We start from the raw sequence: 22,434 nt of genomic DNA, 5'->3' as shown, positions 1-22,434 counted from the left end.
GTTTCCTGAGACCTCAGAATTAATACCCTTCTGCCCTGTGCAAGTTTACTCAATTGGGTATAAAGCTCAATGCTATCACAGATAATAACATTACTTTAATCCCTAATCCCTCTGAGCTTGATACGCAGCAACTTGCATTTGTACAAAGGCAGAGAAATACTGAGAAATACCCCTCAGTCAGGGAAGCAGGAGATAAACTGTTGATATCTAGATTCAGTATGTGATTATACATTTATATATATTAAACAAAATGTACACAAATTAAATTCTTAGGAATAAGTGATTATCATAAGGATCTTCAAAGAGGCTGTAGCTCCCCTGAGCACAGATCCAGCCTCAGCAGTGCCAAGTTGGCTACAAACTCTGGGATCTCCACAGGGAGCTGCCAGGCTCGCTGCTTCATTCTGTATGATGCTAGAACAAAATACTTATTGTGGTTTTCTGTAGAGTGATTCACAGTATTTTTTAAAATAATAATTGGTTATCTTAAAAGCTGCTTACTTGCTCCTACTTGCCTTAACAAGCCTAAGTTCTTGGAAAGCCTCCTCTCTCCCACTTTGGTAACGAACATGATGAAACTGTTTCAGTCAGGAACCAAAAGGGGATGCAGGGCTTACTACCCATTTTGTGAAGTCTACAGTCTGATATAGAACTGCTTTTCTCCCATCTTCCCACTTCCTACAGCACAGAAAAATAACTGAGAACTGGCAGGACTGAGAAAACACCCTCAATTCTTCATGCAATTTTAGCAGGACTGATGGGAAAGTTATTTTCCTTCATTTGTCTTTTTAATAATTAGTTTCTATACAACAATTGTCTGCAAATACTTTGTACCGAGAAATAAAGTTTGTTTAAAAAAAAGTAGGCAGCTTAATGAATCAATATAGCGAAGATTTCTTCACATTACAGAATACTTTGGGAAAGATTTTGTCTTTGATTATTTCTCGCGGGGCATGAGGGAGGCTAGAAGGTCTGGTACGTGTAGTGATTATTTATTTATTTGTAGTGATCACGTGTAGTGATTTATTAAGCCACTGAAAGGCTATGTTCACTCAAGGGCCGTAAGCATTTCAGCCAAACTGCATTCCAGCTCGGGAGATGTGCATTTATGAAGATGACACACGGCTGAACCCTGGAAGACTTTGATGCTTTAACATGATCAACCTGCCCATAAGGCTGATGGAGGTGTCTTTCAGGTACAGGTGAAGGCTATTAGAAACAAATCCACCAAACTTTTAATCCTTGATAGGCATGTATCCACTCACCTGATTGACATGTGGGATAATCGCACAGTCTTCCTCTAGCTGCTCAAGATGCCTGATAAGAAAGTTGCTTACACCAATTGATCTACATAAACCTAATGAGAGAAACAGAACAAGAAAATGTTGTAGGGCAATCCTCACTGTTTGGAGGATAACATGAAAAACACCACTTTCAAGGCACTAAATGCCTGCAACTGCATCCATTCTCTATAGCAGAAACAAACAAACCAAAAAAAGACCCTTGAAATCCAGTTTGACGGCATTATCTGAAGGCACAGCTCCGTCACAGCCACTCTAGGAAACCATTTTATAATCTAAACACACTGGAAGCTCCCCAGTGTATAAAAACTCCAAGCTAAATTCTGGGAAAGGCTAATGTAGTGTAAGCAAAGAACAATTGCACTTCACCCGAATGAAAAGAAGGAAATGGTGTTCTGAGCCGCTTGCCAAGGCTAAAGAAAAGTAGAACATTTGCAGAAGACTAATAAGGTGTGAGTAACAAACACAAGGACAGGCAGTCCAAATGAACTGCGTAACCCTGCCTGTATTTCTGTTACATTGCTATGTATTACACAGATGCTACAAAAGAACGCAGTTAAAAAATAGAATTAAACACAAATCAAGATATGAACTGTAGGAAAAATAATCTACAACTGCTAGGTTTTTTCACTCCTGTTGAAGCCAAAATGCACATAGATGACACGAGGGTTATTTTTAAAATAAACCTCAAGTGCATATGCCTGCATGTCAATTAAGAGCTGACAGCCCTGAAATCAGATGCCTTCTTTGAAACCCTGATATGATAACACACAGTTCCCAACCACGACCTGCTGCTGCACCTCAACCTCAACCACTCTTCAGCAGTTTGGGTCTCATTCTGCCCTAAGAGAGTTAATATGGAAACCAAGCGTGGTCAGGCCAGCGGTGGGCTCTTTGGCCTGTGGATTCTGTGGACTATAAATCAGCCTTGTTTCTTTCATCTGTGAACTTCTGTCTTCATTGACTCGATAGGGATCTCAGTTAGCAACTCTCCAGATGGAAAGCTGCTTTCAAGTTGTACAAATACAGCAGCTCAATCACTGTGTTTAACTCAACCTTTTCCCGAGCCAATACTGAAAGATGTATGTGCATGTCTTCTATGCATATGCATGTGCATCTGCAACAATAATGTTATTAATACATATCAAAGAAAAATTTACCTTCACCTTGAATAAAGATAAAGTGCTGGTGGGAAATAAATTAGGCTAACCTAAAATTTTTAAAATGCACATTTATGCATGATAAAGTAATTCACAAGACGACTAAATTGCCACTTAAAAATAATATAGGATTGCAATATACTTGGAATTTGCAGGTTCAACTTAACTGGACAAAATGAAGAAATGAAATTGTTCTTGTGCTCTCAGTTTAAATTCCAAAAGTGAAGTTACACTTTGCTGCTAACTATTATACCCACATTGTTCAAACCCTGAAAAATAAGTTTTGTATTTGAAAAGCCACCAACCATATAAACATAGGAAACTCTACTACAACACTGCTTTTACATGCTGTGGTGGCGCAAGCAGTTAGGTCTGCAAAACCTGCATGCCTACTGTCACTGTTTTATGTGGTTTCTGCTGTGGAATCCAAAGGTAAAAAAACATATTAACCAGTAAAACACTACAGAGCTTTCACTTACAGATAGGATCACTGCTCAAGATGTGTAACATAATCAGGTTATAACCTACATTACAGCAGCTGTGTAATTCCTATTTAATCTGTCCCAATTGCAACATGAGCTTTTGACTTCTGCTGGCAAACACACCTGAGCATCAGCACTAATAAATCCTTATGCCAAAGAGGCCTGAAAAACACAGTCGGTTTTGCTACAATTGGAGGCTGTAAGATTCATAAAGTGTGTTACATCTACTCTGAAAAATCTCTATTTCCTTTGACTTCATCAAGTCAGCAAGAGCTGAATTTCAAGAACCCCCAGGTTGCTGTAAAGCATACTAGGTAAAATACCTCCAAAAGTAGACTCTTAATGCACATATTTATACAGTCTTATTTACAGTCACAAAGCTTTGACTTGGGAGAAAAAGCGTCCTCCATATCTTCTTGAAGAAGAGTGGTTTGGCCCACACAAAGCAGATTTGGAGACAGTGCCAGGTACAATGAGCAACAAGGCTGCAAGTCCCCACCAGCTCCTCAGACTTGGTGAAGTTTGGCCCAGCTCCTTGGGACTCTGACTTGAGAGACTGAAGGAAAACCAGGCCGTAAGGAAAACTGTCATGAAACTCTGCAAGGGAAATTTGAAAACATATTGGCCTTTAAAATAAAAGCTGATCATAATTGAAGAATTAATGTCCTTACTACACACACAATCATCTTGGCCTCCAGCATACAGAGGAGCAATTTGACCAGACTGCATTAGTCCCAAGTGCTATGAAGCAACACCTCAAGCTAATGGGTTAGAGAACTAGTGGGGTTTTTTTAGTTCTTTCACTTAGTACAACACCAAATTAAAGAGTTTGATGGACAAAACTAGTCTTGCCACAGTAAAGCATAAATATATTGCCTTGGCACCACAACATTGTTTTATTACAATAGGAAACCTTATCTTTCCCAAGCAGGACTACAGACTTTTATCAGACTTCTAAAAACCTTCTGAAATATTAACTGTACCAAGTGCAGATTTTTTTTTTTAATAAAAAAACTGGATACTGGGTTTGTGGAGCCAGTGTTCCTTCCCCATGCTGTCGCTTGACATCAACCTGGGCACAGCAGAAGTCTCACATTCAGCAAACGGGGTGGATCTACTTGAGCCACAGAGTAGAAAGACAAAGGCATCCTCTTTTCAGAAGAGGCCAACTGCAGCATCTCCATTCCAAGACATTTCACAGGTTGGAAAGGTCCACATTTTCTGCGACCAACTGGAATATTGAGGATTAAAAGCCTCACTTTGGTTTTCATGAGCAATACTGTTTGAAGAGGGGTGGGATTCTAGCACAGCTTCCTAAAGCTGCAGGCTGAATGTGCAACACGCAGCTTGCAAGTCAAAGCCTTCAAGCAGGCAGATGTGTCTTTGGATACAGCCAATTAGGAATTACTTTTTTTTTTTAAATCTATGAAATATGGCTTGTTCCTGTTTTACAGAATGTAAAGCAGACACCAAAAGGCTAAGTCCTGTCTTCAAGGCTAAGTCCTGTCTTTTGACTAAGCCAAAATGCTTAGTCCTGTGTCCAAAGTCACCACAGGAAGACTGACAAAACTGACAACAGGATCCGAATGCCAACCGCTGCATTCACACCTCTGCCCCCAAGGGACTTTTCTCCTACCCTACCTGCCACAGCAATAGAGGTGCAGTATCAGCCTCAAAATGACCTTCCTGCTACTGCAATTCCATTACTCTGCCTCCTGTTACAGGCCACCTGAAAATTGCAGCAGTCCAAGGGTAAGAGGAGCAGACAAACTGTTACCTCCCATGGCCGAAAATCCATTACAAAAATTCAGGCAGCAATTAGGCTGTTGTGTTAACCAACTAGTGTAAGGCAGCAAAACCAGCTTAACGTGTTGGCGGTCTCTCTGACCCGGGCTGCTCATCCTCACCACTTCAGAGCAGCAGCATCTCAGTGACACTGGCAAAGTTCTCCCCCGGGCGAGCAGGCAATCCCGATCCCATCAGCTGAGGCTGCCATCAAAAAGGTCGTGGGTGGTTCTTTTCAAAGCTGAATCAATTCCCCTCTACTTCAGCAGACTTCCCCTTCTCTTGTGCCAGCCCTACACGTGTAGGGTCATGCTGTAAACAGAGCACAGCCAAAAAAAAAAGAAAGGAACCTAAAACCAAGGTTTCATAACCAGGTCACTCTGCAGCCCCTGTTCAAAGCAACAGCTCACAAATGACTGGAAAGACACAAACTAAGAAAGTAACATTTGCAAAAGAGAGATAAGTGATGCCTTTCCCCTACATTGGGTACATTACTGATCCAGACTTTTTTTTTTTTTGGCAAGACTCTCCTCTGCAAGAGACTTCAACAGTAGCTTCTTCCAAGAAACTCTTGGGTCCACCCTGGAACCTCTGCATCATTAACCAAAGAAGTCTGAGGGCTTATTTTCACCTTCAGAAATAAAGTTAATTACAGGGAAAAAAGACAAAATATAAAAAATACAATATAAAATAAAATAAAATAAACAATGAAGAGTAACAAATAAGGATAGTCAATCCTCCAAGTTTAGATTTGTTTCCAGTTTTATATCTGCACCAAACTGCAATTTATTACTCTTCTGAATCTTTCAGTGCGTTTCACATTATGACTTCTTTCTGATCTTAAACATGAAAAGTCAGTAGTGATTCTTTTTTCTGCACGGGTCTCAGAGCAGTCTTATCTGATAAACAGGGTGTGGTACAACATCCTCACCAACGCAAGCACCCTCAACCCGAGAAAACACTTTTCCTCAATTGCTTTTCTGGTAATAACAAGCCCAGACATCTTTATATAAGCAGAGAGAATACAGAGACACTCATGAGATTGGTGTTCCTACGAAAAGCAGTTCCTTGCTTTTACCTGTGAACACTTCAGTGCAGCTTCCACAGACACGTACACAGGATTTCTACCAACACACTCACTCTTAAGCCAAATCTTTTGTGGAAATGTAATACTAGTGCTTGTGAATGAGGATGTGTTCTCCATCAGCACAGGCAGAGAGCAATTCCTCAGTAGGACACCGTTTACAACAGAATGTGTCATCTAGGAAAGGACGTCCTAGCATTGTGTCACCCCCACACACACATACATACATCAAAAAAATGTATTTGGCTTACTCAGCCTCTCTCCTTTGAGAATTGACAGACAAAGCAGGAAGGAAAGCTGATGACTGCACTGGTCCACGCCCAAAGATGAAAAACAAGGATATTAATAAAAGCTGGTGGAAATACAAGGAATTTCTCCAATATATTAACACATTAAGGAATTTTCAGTGCAGGTATAAGCAACTCACACAAGCATGAGCTGCACTGCTTACGCTAGGGGATGACAGCAAGAAGTTCTACATTTAGCAAAGTGACACCGAGTCCCCATGGGAGGCAAACTGCATGACCAACAAAAGCTGCCCGGAGGCCCTCATTCCCCCAGTGTTTTCACATGGGAGGCACAAAGAATCACAAGCATGTGCAGAGAAGCCTCCCAAAACGGTGGGCCCGCCACGCTGCCACGAGCGGCGGCATCGCAGGCGCTCGCTGCATTCAGGACGGGTCATTTTGCAGACGGAGAGGGAACATTTGCCACGACGTAAGCGCCTCGGAATGGGCTTCGCAGGCAGCCAAGCCTCCATCCCAGCTATCACAGAAGAGAATTGGGCAAATTAGAGCCTTAGAGACCACAGCAACTCAAACCATAGGCCTGGGGCTTCAAGAATCCTAGTTGCTTTCAGCTGTTACAACAGGAAGAGCCAGCTCTTCTGCAGAAACCTCTCACTGACCAAAATAAGAGCTTGTCCTCCTTTCTCCTCAGCACTCTGTCCCCAAACGCTGACTGAAAATGCACATGCAGTTTTGAGTAGAATCTAAATGGCTCTCACCTTGGTCTGCATGAGCCCTTTCTTATCAGCAGATGACTCTCACAGTGGTATAACTGATTACTGTGTAAAATAGTACTATTTCTGTATAACTTTGAAACTTGATCTAGAATTTACAGCTTTTGATTCTTGTTATGGAATAATGCAACTGCTATAGCTTTGCATTAAGTTCCTAACTTCATTGATTAGGACCTTATTACATCTTTTCCTAAAAATACTAAAGGAAAACCAACAATTTTAATCATTAGACTCTATAGTCTGGCTATATGATAGGAATGCTAAGCTGGCTAAAGGTTTAACCTTCCCTTACTTGTGGACAAAGGAGGAAAATCATAAAAAAATCAGAAACAAGAAGAAAAGTAACTGGGAGGACTTTTAACAGACTAAAAATATACTGGAGGAGTTAGGCAGGAAAACATGAAAGACTGACATGCTCAGCCAGCCAGAGACTCTGTAGTTCAAAGGCAAACCAGAAAGATACTGGACCATGTCCCAGACATCAACCCACAGGGATAAAAAAAAGTGGAAAAAAAATGCAGGGGTTATTTTAACATAGACACACATTTTTCTTGCTGTAAGGGGCAACAGTGGCTTCAGAATCTCTTTATCTGTTTTTTTCTGCAAGAACAGGCATGCTCTATTTGTGTGTCATGTTCTCCCTTGAGGAAAACACCTGGAAGTCTGGGAAAATGCTTAATCTAACATGAGATCTTGAGATAGCTGCTTGGTTGCATTAGGCATTTCGACCACAGATTCAAGCAGCAGGCAGAGAATGCTAAAATGCAAAGCACTTTTTCGAGTGTGCTCCTGAGATGCCAGCCTTGGGCCAGCAGCAAGACTGTTTCCTAACAGTGGATTCATTACTGGGTGAGGACGCTCTTAGTTTTCCGCCTAAGTTATCTGCTCCCTAAAACACCTCTGCAAATAATTTTGGCAAGTGTTTCAGATTTGTTTGAACAGCTCACACAGAGGCTTTATTAACTAGAGGCAAACTTTTGTAGATATTGGTACACACCTACCTTGGCAGAGCCAAGCACCCTGATCCCACCCAAGCTGGCAGGGAGAGATGACACTTCAGTCCAGAGGCTCCACACATTGTGTTGTGGCAGCCCTGTGTCCCCACTGCCCCCGAGATGAACCCAGGTTCAATCTGTCTTTGAGAGGCTTTTTTAGGCCACATCTCCCAGGCAGTGACTGTGGATGCGCTGTGAAGAGCAGCAGTTTCTCTCCACTGCAGTTGGCCGTTTGCTGAGCAGCGGTTCTGCCAGGTGCTCACACCTCAGCTCAGCAGGATGCCATGTGCTCTGCCTGTCCATCCTGAGAAGCTCTGGGGACCAACGTGGCAATTTAAAAGGCAAACTCAACAAATGAGAGGTTTGCAAACTGAGAGCCATATGATACAACCGGAATAAGAGCTGCCAATCCCTTGTATGTTACCAGAAAGCCACCAAGTCAGTAACACTCTGCAGAAGTGCTATGGGTTGCAAATATAGAGTTTTTTCTTTCCTGTGTTAAAAACACCAAGCACACACTTTTGGTAAAGGCAGTGTTTTAACACATGAGTACAGGGCAACAGACAAGGAGCAGTAGACATAGGAGAGCCAGAGACAGGAAAGGTGGACTCGGGAGAAACCGGAGAGTCAAATTCAGGGAGACACAGAGAGCCAGAGCGCCCACAGAGAAACATGGCAGTCAGGTTTGCATGCTCTCTCCCCAACAGGACTCAGTATTAAAGGAACCCAAATTCAGCTGAGCATCATTCCAAACTATTTGCATCTACAGACTGTGCTTAGTCACTATTTTCACCTTCTGTCCAACTGGATTTTTTTTTGGGACATTTGTGACCATTGTTATCAAGCTAAAACTTAATACAAGCCTAAAACACTCCACTGAAGTCTTACAGTCCTTGCCAACAGTACTCACCACCTTCTGGGGTTTTAAAAAAGCCTATTATGTTACTTTAGAAGATTGCTTGGTCTAGCTAGGTGGAATTCTGCATAATAAATATTAACGCAGGCGTAAATTGAAGTGAAAAGATTAAGAGTTTCAAATAAATGCACTCAAACTAGCTGTGAGTACAAGGAAGTCATTTAAGAAAAGCTTGTTACCTTTACACAGACCAGCACCTTAGGTCCACACATAGAACTTCTAACAGTCTCTCTTACACAAAGATAATTATTATTCCCCAACACAATCCATTTTTCCATGGAGAAGTGTGTTTAATTGTCATTGCATTTTCAGAAACTCAGTGTGGACACAGCTGATTGTTAAACATAACAGCAAGTTGAACAGTTTCAATCTTTAGCTTATGAACTGACTGCATAAGCACATCATTAACTCTAAAGTGCTCAGTCCTCCTAAAGGGCTTAGAATTGAACCCTAGGGCTCAATTTTAGGGCTTTTCTTTTTCTCAGAAAAAAAGATTTCTTAATATAAAAAAATCATGATACTGCAAGCAGGAACCAATGACTATCTGAAGCAATGTCCCGAGAAGGCTTTAAAAAGTTTAAAAAAGCTCAGAGAAGACAAATAGGTTGCATACTCAACAGAATTCCTCCTCCTCAAGCTGTTTTCTCTCTCAGGTTACGATTTTGACCAATTCATATATTAAAATTATACCAAAGTTGACAAATTACTCACCTAACACATTCCAAGTCATATAAAGATATGCAGTGTTTAATCTTCCACAGAACGTTTAGTGGTTAACCATGCAAATGAATTATTTAATATTTTCCTCAGGAATCACTGCATTTCCATCTCCAGAATGTTTAACATTAGCATATTGTTCCAGTAACACATGTTTATGGTCAGGACATCCAGAGCCTATATCCTTTCCAGCAAAAATGTGGCAGTTCATCTTCTAAGGCACTTGATTCAACTATGCTAATACATGGTCTGCAGGAGAAGGAAAACTTACCTGAGGTAAGTTAGAGAATCAGGAGTGAAAAACTCATAAGTGAGCATACATGAGTATAAGTCTGTAAAAAGCTTCAGATTAGAGAAGAACATTTCTTCAATTTGCACATTGCTACCTCCTGAAGAAATGCAATAGCAAAATGAAATAAAAAAGAAAATAACACAAACATCTGAGATGTTGGTAAAGAAGAGTTACAACAGAGAAACAACATATAATTCTCCTCCTCTCTGAGGCCAGTGATGGCATTTCCAGTGTCTTACCGAAAGATCCTTGAGTAATTCACAATCTTTCCTAATAGGAAGATAAAGAGAAGAAGGAGAGAGAAAGAAAAACAGTTGTGTCAGAAAAGAAAGATCACAAACACACACAAGCAAGGGTAGAATAAAGACAAAGGGACAGGCAATAAAAATAAAAGGTGAAAGCTTCCTCCAGTTTATGTGTCTCAAGTTGGGATGAAATATCTAGGCACAAATGTCCTGCACCAACTGAAACACTCATCAGTGAGAACTCGTTTCAATAGAAAGATTAAATAGATGATAGAATAACTCATCTAAGGACCTGAAGTCATTGATGCTTTGAGATTTAGGGTTGGTCTAGTCATTCTTTAAAAACTGAACGTTGTGATCTCTTACAGGATGGAAAACATTTTTGCAACTTCCTGGACACTTTACTTCTGTATTTCCAGAGGTGCCCCAGAAGTACTTGAGGTGCTGCAGGAGGAGGAATGGGTTTGTTTCTTGCTCTGATACAACCCATCGTGGCGCAACATGGCCCACAACCGCCTGTGGGACAATCCCACCGTCCCCATGCAAACCCTTCTGCAGTAACTCTGGTTAGCAGGCAGCCCACTTAGCCCAAGAGCTGCTCCTCTCCCAAGCTACGGGCCACAGGACTTCTTTGGACTACAAATAAGGAGCAAAATCATTCTCTCAAATCTACATGATAAATTTTGGTTGGCACAATCTTCTCTTTCCTATTGCTATGAATGTAAGCTGAAGATTGCTGGCACCAAAAATAAATCAATATTTTTCACTCAGATTTGGGAGAAGAGGACGCTCCTTTGGAAAAGCTTCTCGCCCACACCCCCATTAAAAAGCTAGCTACCAAAAAAAGCCAATATACATGTTGCATCTAATTTGCTTTCTTAACCTTTTCTAAACCACAAGCAACAAAGATCTAAAGTACCACAACATATTAATATATGATAGAGTGGAAAACAGCACCATACCAAAAAAAAGAGAGATTAAAAGGAAGTAAAACTAGGTAGCACGATTTATACTTAAAATAGAACAGGCTAACACAAAAATATTCTACAGTAGCATAAAGTTTTCGATATAATCCATAGGTTTCCTCAGGAAAGTGTATACAACATTACTCACCCCAGGAGCACAATTTGGCAACGTATTATTTACAAGCAATACAAAGCTCTCATTTAGCTCACCAGACTAGTAAGGCTGCAATTTTGAGATCCACAAGACGTAAACATCCAAGTCCCACTGAAGTCTGAGGGTCCAACATGAATAAACATTTTGAACGTCTCTGCCAATGAATTCCCCCAAATTCCAAATGCTCCTAACTCCTTCTGCCAAGACCGATTTTCCTGATTGCACTACCTTCCTCATAGAGCTCCTCCATGGCTCTCCAGGTCTCAGCTCGGACCTCCCGATTGCTTTTACCTGGAACATGTGCACCAGGCCAGTGTATCAAATACAGATCTGAAAAAGAAACAACCAGAATCTTTAGCAGATTATCTAAAAAAGGAAAACAAAAGACAACACTGTGTAAAGCAGTATATTTCATCCATTACAGTTTCTAATATACTATCTTGAAAACAGTTATAATTATTACTCCACAATCATCACATTTAGTTTATTTTCAATACACTAAGTCCACAACAGTTCATTAACAACTGAAGATGTCAGAAGTCAACACACGTCTCAGGCTTCAGCCCCTGCAATGAGAGTTTCACAGCCCCACAGGATTTAAATTCTGAACTCTAAGGGCTTTTGGTCACTAGAATAAGACTGGACTGCTGCTGAAACACTGAAGTCTTGAACTTTAGGGAAGACAAATATGCTTGGCACTTCTAGAGATATTTTATACAACCACAGCAGCAGGCCTGTTTTTCTTTTCTGAAGAATACTACCATTTATGTATTTATCTTGGAAATTACAGCACAACCATTCTTCCATGGAGGGTTTTTTTTTGGGGGGGGGGGGGGGGATTATAATTTCATGCTTGCTATTCCTTACCATAGCAAAAAACGCAATTTTTATGGTACACAACTGTGTTTTCTTACCTTCTATGAAAGGCTAACACATTTTCAAACACAAGTAATATTTGCAGCTGATGAATTTATTCAAGGTGCTGCTGCAAATGGTTGTCTCAGGAAAGCATTTTTTTTCTCACCTCCACACTAGAAAAGAAAACCTATCCTCATAGTCAAAAATGAAGAGTTTGCTATATAGAATTAAAAAGGATAGATTCACATATATAGGACTCAGAACTCCAAATCTGACTGCCCAAAGAGGATCTAGTAAACCTACTATTTAGATTCTCAACAGAGATGTTCCAATTTTTCAAAATGATGGGATTCACAAATTCTTTAAAGGTTCGTAGACATTTTTGGCATTCTGAAAGAGAAGCTTTGGAAGCCACTGCACTTCTACTTAAATGCTAACCACAAGTTCAGCAGGTAACAGCAGCTATGCCAACAAAACAGGTGTTGGCCTCATTTTTCTCATGGTAAACATTTTCAAATTGAAGGGTTACAAATGCAAATTCAAACCTTCACTTACAAGCACAGAGTAACATCAAATTCAGTTTTGTACACTGGGACACGTTTGTGTGCATCCTTGCAATACTATCGAAGTAAGTATTTCACTCATACCAAGAATCCAGAGTTTTGCATATTGAAATATACTACAGATGTAGGAAAAGGTATAAAACCCAAGATCAGCTGTTGAGGAGCCGGATCCAGATGACAAAGAGGGGATGGCCAAACTTCTCCCAGTTTTATTAGGGCACTCAGCAGTCACAGCAGACCAAGTCCATCTTCCTCAGATGCAGGGCAGCACGGCCCAGCCCTGCCAAGCAGCACAGCAGGGCCAGGACGGACACAGAGGGACAGAGCTGCCGCTCTGGTTAATAAACTAAACAGTTGATTAATGAGGACCTGTTTACTCCCCCAGCATCTGTTAGGTTTCCCACAGTATGTGGGGGCCAGTAAGAGCAGCAAGCAGCTCTCCAATTTCATTTTCCTTTATACCCACGCTCCCACCTACACCCACACACTTGCTTTTGCTCAGCGAGGGCAGCAAAGCCAACAGCACTCACAACCCTGCCTGTATTTAGCAGCTTTTTTAAGCACTCTTTAAAGGCAATCAAGCTGTAGCGGGGCCTAAAGCCAAATGTCAGAAAACCAAAACAGCACTGTGGGAAATCTAGCATTAATATGAGAACTATTTTCACACTGATTTTTACATGTCGAGTGGCTTGTTACTTCTTAGTGGTTGTGGCACCCACAATCAACACGATTCCCTTTAATTCAAAGGCATGGGGTCATTATACACACTTGAAGTAAAACAGTATTTTGCAGTGATTAGCACATGGTTATCTCAGTGCAATAACTATTTTCCTTGCTGTTCTCAATCTTCACTACACTTACTATGCAGACGTACTTCTCTTTTGCCCTGTCTTTTCTGTTGAAGTCACCTCCAAAATACTCTGCATTAATACACAGTCCAAACAGAGCATTTCATTGTCATTTGGATGTGAAAAATGGCCAAGTTCTATTACTCAAATACACTGATATAACAACTACTTGTTTGACTCCAGCTGCAGAGCTGCAATAGGTTAAGTTTAGTTGAATCCAACTGATTGCAAACAGCCACAAGGAAACTCAAATTGTTTATGAATACAGTAACCTACAAAGCGTATTCCAGCGGTTCCTTTGGGTCCTTCATCCAAATCCCAAGGAACACAGTCTGCCACTGCCAAACCTATAATATTTGCTGCCATTTCACATTGGTTTGTCACAACTGCCAGCTGGAGGACCACATCTAGAAAACGCAAGCAGCAGAATATGTGTACTAGCCACTGTCCACAATACAAATTTCCAGCTTCTCATGGACATATGATCTAACAATTCAAATAAAAACCATGCACCACTGCTCTCCTCATTCCACTTTCCCACAAGCCTTTATGGAAAAGGCTCCACAACTACTTTATGTGAAATGCTTCTCTTAAAAGCAGAGGCTGCCTCCCCTCTGTGTTGACAGCTAGCATTTTTCAATACTGCTAACAAGCAGATTCATCTATCCCTATTATATTATTCCCCGAGTCTCCAGTTCAAACGTCAGGCACAACCTCAGCAGTCCAACGGGATCCGTGAGGGAATTAACAGGACTTTCTTTGGAGCCAAGAGCTGCACAGTTTGCACTACCATTGCTCTGGTGCCTTCTCTGCTGAAGGTCACACACAGGTGGAACTCCAGAAACAAACACACCCAGCTGCTGAGAACCATCATATACCTGGTTAACAGCACAGGCTGAATCAGGAAACTGAACTGGAGTTCACAGAATTGCTGGCTTTAACTTGTACATAAAACTTTCCTACATAAACCCTGACACAAATTGCCATAATATGAAAACGTTTCTCATTACTGATTCCATGGCCTCTCCACAGCACACTGGCTAGCAGAAAGCTAACATGAAATGCAGGCAGCATGCTCAGCAACTAAAACCTGGGAATATACAGGCTCATTTCTATAGACCTTTAGCTGTATTTGCAAACTGACCTTCTGCATTGCAGTGGCTTTTGATAGATTTGTGGTAAGCCTTAACATTTAAAGCAAGAGTCCTCATTTTCAGTGTTCTTGAAACACTTGAAAAATTTCTGTTCAGAGACACTGCTAATTTGTGCTTGGAAATCCTGTCAAGAGAATCTTCCACCTGGCTGTTCCCAGGCCTGTAGGAGCTCTGGAAGGAACAGGCCTCCCTGACACATGGTACTTGCTAATAAGCCCACAAAACGCACAGTTTACTGCCCCCTCTAAGGGCCTAATTCACCAGAACACCTAGGGCTAAACTTAAAGCTAACTCACATTGTGCCAGCAACAAGTGCTCTTCCTCCTCACAGATATTTTTCCTCATCTCTCATCTTTCTGCTTAGCAATGTCAAAATGTCAAAAGTAAGTACTTGTGAGCAAAAGTAGTAAAGATCTAGTACCCCAGGAAATAATCAAGTTACAGAAAGGTAAAAGGAATCAACAGAAAAGGATCCCCTGGAATCAAGTCAAGTTTTCTCTCATCAGCATTCAGGGCCAGTGCCCCAGCAAGCAGAAGGGTGAAGAAAGAAGCACAAAAAAGACCCAACAAAACACTGTAGAAAGCAGGGAGGAGAAGCATGTTATTTCTTCATTTAGAGGACAAAGTCAGGGGTTGAAGTTTTGCCCATAAAAGCCTCTTTGCAGTGGCCTGTATTTGCACTGCAAAGACCAAAAGGTATTTTAACTTGTTTTGCTTGATTCTGTACCTATACAGCAATCTAAAGGATGCATTTTAATAAAGAATGGAGCTAAACACAGGCATACAAAGTCTTAACAGGTATAGTTTGGGGTTTCTTTTGTTTTGTATTAAAAATTACTTTATCTTCCAAGGTATGGAAGCAAAAACCTAGTGAATCTGACACACAGCTGCCCTCAGTAAATTCCTCTGCAAAAGCTTTTGCAAAAGCTTTCGCTTGCTCATGTAAATGCATTTCTTGGCAGCAGGAGGATATGGAAAGGGAGAGAAGCAAAATGAGGCTTTCCAGGACATTCCAGCTGATGTTTGATGGTTAGATCAGTTATTCTTCATTATTCAGTATAAACACCATCCCCAACAGTGTCATTATTTTAGAGTATTACTTCATATTTATCTTTCTTCTATCCCTCCTCCTTTGCATTGCTCCAGCTAGGAGGGAAGAAATAAAAACAGTTTAAAATAGTTCTCATTTTTTTCTAGGAGGCACCTCTATTGCTGTCATCTGGGTCATTATTACAGCTCCTTATCCATCTATTATAGAATCTTCTGTGACAAGTATCATGTTTTTCACCAGGAGGGGTTTACAAGGAGGGTAAATTCAAATTCAAAAGCGTCCAAGTCCAATTCAGCATTAGCAAAATCTAATCTTCAGAAGGCTTCCAGACCCTGTAAACATTTCCACCAAATGATTCTGCATCACATTAAAACAAAGACAGCTACTCAGCTTTTCAAAAGATGTCAGTAGTCTTACTTTGTAAGTTTTAGAGGATGTCCACTCCTTGGGATTTAGAAGATGTGTCAAGTCAGGCATTTATTATTCAGCTGTTTCTGAACCAGATTCATTGGTATGTAGCTGATCCTCATATCAATTTAACAATGAAACATAATTTCACAAAGATGTAGCTTAACATTTTAAAACATTTGCAACAGTTACAACTAGGAATTATTCTGTGCTCTGAGTTACACATGAGCATCCTATAGAACAAACAGAACAATAAAGTTGTAAACATGCAAATAAAGGAAAAAAATTAGCTCTCAGAATCTACCTATACCATACAGTTGAGTCAGGAGTTCATTTATCTTTCTTAGTGCTTCCCTGGAAGGTGCAATACATGAGCAATATAAAGATTCATACCAAGATACTCAACACCGAGTCGTTTACATGACTCCAAGCAGGCTCTTTTTGTGCTTTCATAGCCATAGTCACTGTGCCACAGCTTGGTCGTTATCCAGAGCTCCTCCCGCCTCACCCCGCTGGCTCGGATGGCTTGTTGGAGAAGGGACTCACAGCCGTATCTTTTGGCTGTGTCAATATGACGAATGCCACATGTTTGCAGGGCATAAACCACAGCATCGTGGGAATAGCCACCACGATGCGAAGTACCTAAAGAAAAGAAATTAGAAGTCAATTATCAACAATACTGACAGTATCAACAGTAAGTTATGAGTGATATCACAAGGCTTTTTTCCTCATATAGTTTCCTTTTTGCAAACTGTCCCAGAACCTTCTTACAGAAGGTGCAAGGCCATATCAGGCCCTGCTGCAGGTGCAACTTGCACATGAGTCCAGCTCAGCAACAGGAGAGCAGCACCTTGCACAAGAGCTGCGGGATACAAGGCAGGTCCGACAAGGCGGCACCGTGCATCCCGCCGCGTAGGTATCCCGGGGATGTACAAAACAGAGCACTTGGCTCGTCAAGGGGACGGAAGGAGGAGGAGAGTCTGCAGGAAAGGCAGCCAGCAGGAGGACGGTGAGATAAAGAACTGAGCACAAGGAAGATGATTTTTTTTTATTTACCCTTTCCTGTTAGTTGTTTTTCCTGCCATCAGCCCCTCACCCCTCCACTCCTACTTGCACACTTCCCATAAACAGTATTTCTTACAGTTTGCCCAAGGAAATGCTCAGTCAGGTCTCATCAGGCAGAACAGCCGCTTGCTAAGATGACAAGTGCTACCAAAAGACACTATTTCTACAGGCAGCCACAAGCAAACAAATGGTCACCAATGTCAGATGTGACCACTGGCTCTGTCAGCTGCAGCATCGGGGTTCTCGGCCTCCATTCGGCCTAACAAGTGACAACTCCAGGTCAAAAAAAAGGGAGTAATAGACATCTGAAACGTGTGTCCTTTTAACGGCTTCACTCCAAACAGAGTATTTGGTATTAAACACAACTAGCTGCACATTGCAAGTGTTAAAACTTACCTGAAATACAGAAATGAGGCCTCCACATGTTCTGCACTGAAATAAGCAAAGCTACATCAAGCTACGTTTCCAAACCAATGCTGCAAAGTTTGCATTACTCTGCTTAATAACTTGAAGTCAATCTTACTACATTGCAACTATTCACAAAGAATGTGTAATTACTATATAGACACTAAAGGAACTTTAATAAAGAATTATATAACTAGCACAGAGAAATTACCGTACTTCATAACAACTTCTTTGCTTTTAATAAGCTAGTGTTGGTGCCAAAGAAATTAGGTTATAACTATTGTGACTGTGGCTGAATGGGCACTTCTAAGCACCGAATGAATGGAGCTCATTTAGAAGTCCTGCAAATGGACTCGGATCCTTTTCATGCATAATGGATTCCAGAAAGAATATTCAGGACACACAATTTTTTAACCCTTTTAAGTTAAAATGAGGGAGCTGGAAAGAAGAAAAAAATCGGAATATTTTTGCATTGCTCCCCATTCACTGATGGCACCTACTATTCTTCCAGAGGAAAGAAAGACACAAACATCATTCCAGAGAATATCAGGTCCACTGCTATGTCTTAATATGAACTACAACAGTCCTTATGCAAGAAAAAAGGAACAAACAACAACAAAAACAGAACCTCCCCACCCCTTAACAGTTATGTAATGTTAACACTTTGCAAGGTAATTTAATAACAAACCCCAGGAATCTAAGGGTAAATAATGCAACTAACATTACAGCTTTTGTACTCTAGAAATTGCAGTTTTCACATTTACTTATTTGACTAAACATCTTGCAATTCACAAATTCAAAGGTAAGAGAAGATGAAATAACTCCAGTGCTGATCAAGCTGCCTTGCTTGTATTTCTCTTTGGTTTGCATCTTTAAGACATGCTTCATGATATCTAAATACAACTTTAACATTCTTTCATGCTTGGATTATCTTATTCCCCTCTGAGATATATTTCACACTATGTGAAACATGCATAAAATCTGGACTTGCATTGAAAACTAATATGAACTAGCATTTATTGCATTCTTTTTCTAAAATATTGCATTAACATCAAGTTATTCTGGAGTTTCTGTGAGAAAAGAGTGATCTTGTTCATAAGGCAGCAGCTAAAGGCACCTGCCCAGCTCTGAGGAAGGGTTTGGTTTTTGCAAACCAAAACACAAGCTCCTCTGCTCGAGCTCTACCCACCATCTCTGCTGCCCCTCATCCTCATGAAACCCACGGCTCCCTGTGGGGACCTAGGCTCAAAACACTGAAACTGCTGAAAATGAAGTGCAGGAGGGAGCCCCTTTGTAAAGGGGGGCATCCTTATGTCCTGTAAGGAACATTATACGTAGCATATTATTTACATAAAATATACAAAATGCTATTTATCATCTGAACACCCTTACAGTGTGTACCTGGTATTGAATACCATAGGCTTGAATTATTTTTTTCCACAGACTTTACTCCTATTATACCACTGTATCAGGCTCATGTAACAAATACCATCAACACAACTCGATTCCACTAATACTTCACAACCACATTTGAGAATGAGACAGAACTTGGTCCACACGCCCAGCAAATGAACAAACTAGGTGTTTCAAGGTTCATTGCCAACTCGGACACAAAATTACACATTCCTCTATAGGAGGGCTCAAGGAGAAGCAATTACAGGCAGCCACAGCCAAGTCCCTTGCTCTTGTATTCAGCATCATAATAAAAAGCTGTGCTCCAGCCAACTCTCAAGCCATCAGAAAGTGATTCTTTATTTCCCCTACTTCTGCAGGGCAGAGGTTACATGGCCCATCATGAGAGCAGCTCTCAAAATCAGACATTTCACTCGATCTGCATGAGTGGCAGCTAACGCAGGTGCAATGGCAGAGCAGCCCACGGGGACGATGGGCGCAGAGACAACCTGCTAACAAATCCATGCCGACTGCGTTATGTAACCAGTGCTTCGGCAGCCCGGAGCAGCAGACAGTTACCTAAAACTGGGTCAAAGCTGCAGAGTTAGTTTCCTTGATTCCTCAAACTGCTACCCCTTCTTTAATACCAAAATGGCAATGCAGGGCTGTTACCAGAGCAAGCAGGAGGGGAGAAAGGGGGTTTTGCACAAGCCTGATGCAAGGGCAGCTGCATCAGGCACAGTGTGGATGTGAATTTGCTTTTGCCAATCTCCCGACATGGGGAGGAGGCAGGGAGTTCCTGCAGGAATAACACATTGGTACAAGAAGATTCACCAGGGATCTCCTATTAGAGTATTAGTTACATTTATATGAGTTTTTATGGCATCACAACTATACCATATGTGATAGTTTCATTCTTGTAACTAATACTGCTATGCAAAAATCTAGGGATCCCACCCAGAAGTTCCTCTTGCCTTTGTACAGTTGTATCACTTTTACTGATTTATTAATAGAATCTTTACTTAGATATTGCTACTGTTGCAGATCTTCCTGCTAAATAAAAACCATTGTTCAGTGCAGTAGGGTCACTCCAGGACTGCCCTTCTCCTTTGCCTTTCAGCTCCAATCAGGTCCTAGACCTCAATATGCTAAGGGAGAAAAGGCCACGAGGGCGACCCGAACACCGCGGTTCTGTTGCGTGGCGGAGCGCAGAGCGAGTCGAGCTGCGCGGGAGAAGCGGGAGCAGCCAGCACGTGCCTATCCCGTCTCCAGGGAACGGGGGCAGGACTGCCAGCCTTGGCCCTTTCGGGAGGGAGGGAGGAACGGTTGGGAGTCACTGCTGAGAGGAGCTCCAGCCCCTAGCCATGGAGGGCTGCACTGGAAAGGAGAGGCAGATGTGCTGTGAAGCTGAGGTGCCGCTCTGCCCAAAGAGCCCAGCTTACCCTGGCACAACTTTACAGGAGGAGCCCTTCAAAGTCATCTCCCAGTCTGCAAGCAGCATCCACTGCCCTCCAGGGCTGAGGGTGCAAGGGATTCTGAGGGGAACAGATAAAGCATGACCTCCAACACACCGATATCTGTGCTTCAGGAGCAAAGATCTTCCCACTGGGCAACGCCAGCTATTTAAATCATTCAGCTTTCACATACAAGCACTCATTTTATTGCTCAGGCCCTCTCAGTTAAACTCACAGGGAAGGACGACTTTGCAAACTGACCTGTGCATCTGAAAGACGACCTAGGGACACACAATCCACGTGGAGATTTCATAAGCAGAGCTGCAGCACACATTTAAATGCCTTTACAGACACACTGCCAAATCCCAAAGTCTTTCCTTTCACTCAACACTTTCCCACCACCGTGAGAACCATTTCTCATTAACACCAAATTGTTTTCAGATGCTCTGCTATAAGATGTTACCTTAGAAACCATTTACTAAAAGACTGTGGCTTTCTTCCATAGAAATCTCAAGCAGTGAAAAGGCAGATTTTCTGGCATAAATCAAATCCAATTTCTAGGGTTCACTAAACCTTTTCTCCTCAGAATAATGTTTTGTGACTAGATCTTAGCAGTTAATAGTGCACAAAGAATTGCTGGTGTGAACCAGTTTTAAATGATTTTCATTCTGCTCCCTTTGTGAACTCAATTGCAAATACTTCTAGCACTTACCATACCTTGATAGAGCTTTTAATTTCATAACAGGTAAGTATGTGCAATATAGAGCAAACCTTGCCTGAAGCAATATTGAATGGACTGAAAAAGACACTCTTCTTAGTTTTCTCCCCTTTATTTAAGGCACCATCCCACACTGCTCCGAAAAAGATCACACTCATTGATTGATGATGTTCGAGCATTTGGAAATAATTCACAACATGGGACACCGGTGACAGCTTTCTCCTCTGAACTTCTGAAAAAGGAATGATTAAAACTTATTTTAAGTCAAGACTTCACAACAACGACTAGGACAATATAGCTAAGCACAGAGTAATGGCTTAATATCTGCATATATGTTATACATACATATGTATACATACATGTTATATATACATATATGTTAGCTTATGGTGAAGGGATAATAATGTTAAAAACTGTAGTTTACCTTAAGATCACTACTAAAAACACTAAAAATAGAGAATAGTACAGAAAAAAATGAGGCAAAGTGAAATTTAGAGAGATTTGTGGCTTACATCAGGAAAACATGCGCACAATAACTCATTTCAAGATCCTCATTTAACAAGGCATTCAAGATGATGGCTAATTTTAGACATCATAACAAACCCCTACGAGTGCCTAGAGTGTAAGTGCAACTGTGAACCATGACCTAAGATCCCAGTGCTGCAAAACCACACAGCACTGCAAGCTGCCAGATCCGCAGAGCCCCACTGATATCTACCTGCATGCCTGAGCTCAGGCAACAGCAGCACCACAGCTGCAAGTGCTGCAAATTAAAGCTAATCAATAAAGAATGCTTCTGATCAAACGCTCTCTGTTCTCACATCATTTAAGAATTTAAAATATCCTTTCTTCCATCCAGGTTTCCAAGCCAACAGCATTTCCTGCAGCCCTTCCTCTCACGCTACAGGGGCAGCCTTAGAAGCACATGCACCAGAATGCAAAGCACTTCCCCAGCAGCGAGCCCCGCGCCCAGGGCTTGCTCCGATGGAGCTCACACAAAGCCACAAGGACAGCTTTCCCCTTCCTTGGCTGAGGGTTTCCTTCCTTAATGCTCACAAGCAGGAGCACTTGTGCCACTGCCTGTGTTGCAGGTGTTCTGGTAAACATTAAGCCTGAAGAGGGTTCAGTGCCCCTTGTTGCAGGCATGAGGAACTAGCACAATTTGTGTTACAGTAGCACGTGGCTTCAGCCATCACTACTGCGGAGGGAAAAGCAGCACCAGCAGCTATATTAGATGTAGACTCAGATACATAAGGCTACGGTTCTTAAATAATGTTACAGTGTCTATATATTACAGAAACAGAGTGAAAGACAATTAAACACACCCGAGCTCACCTCCTCACTTGCTTCCAGTGGGTCACACTTCATTCAGCACAGGTGCTTGAAGGCTTTGCATTTAAA

At 41.5% G+C, this 22,434-nt stretch overlaps 1 protein-coding gene across 1 annotated transcript in view; it reads right to left on the bottom strand.

Annotated features, from left to right (window-relative positions):
- The window catches only part of LOC112951108 (uncharacterized oxidoreductase ZK1290.5-like), a 35,853-nt gene that overhangs the window by 9,094 nt on the left and 4,325 nt on the right, over nt 1-22,434 (bottom strand). Inside the window, exons 2-4 of the mRNA XM_026043731.1 lie at nt 16,393-16,641; nt 11,346-11,447; nt 1,266-1,357 (exon numbers count right to left, since the gene is read on the bottom strand). Of these exons, the coding sequence (XP_025899516.1) occupies nt 1,266-1,357; nt 11,346-11,447; nt 16,393-16,641 (443 nt within the window). The remainder of the gene's footprint in view (nt 1-1,265; nt 1,358-11,345; nt 11,448-16,392; nt 16,642-22,434) is intronic.

This window comes from Nothoprocta perdicaria, unplaced genomic scaffold (genome assembly GCF_003342845.1).
Source record: "Nothoprocta perdicaria isolate Ctin4 unplaced genomic scaffold, notPer1 scaffold_338, whole genome shotgun sequence".
NCBI classification, from domain to species: Eukaryota; Metazoa; Chordata; class Aves; order Tinamiformes; family Tinamidae; genus Nothoprocta; species Nothoprocta perdicaria.
This window is presented reverse-complemented; position numbering and strand designations above follow the sequence as displayed.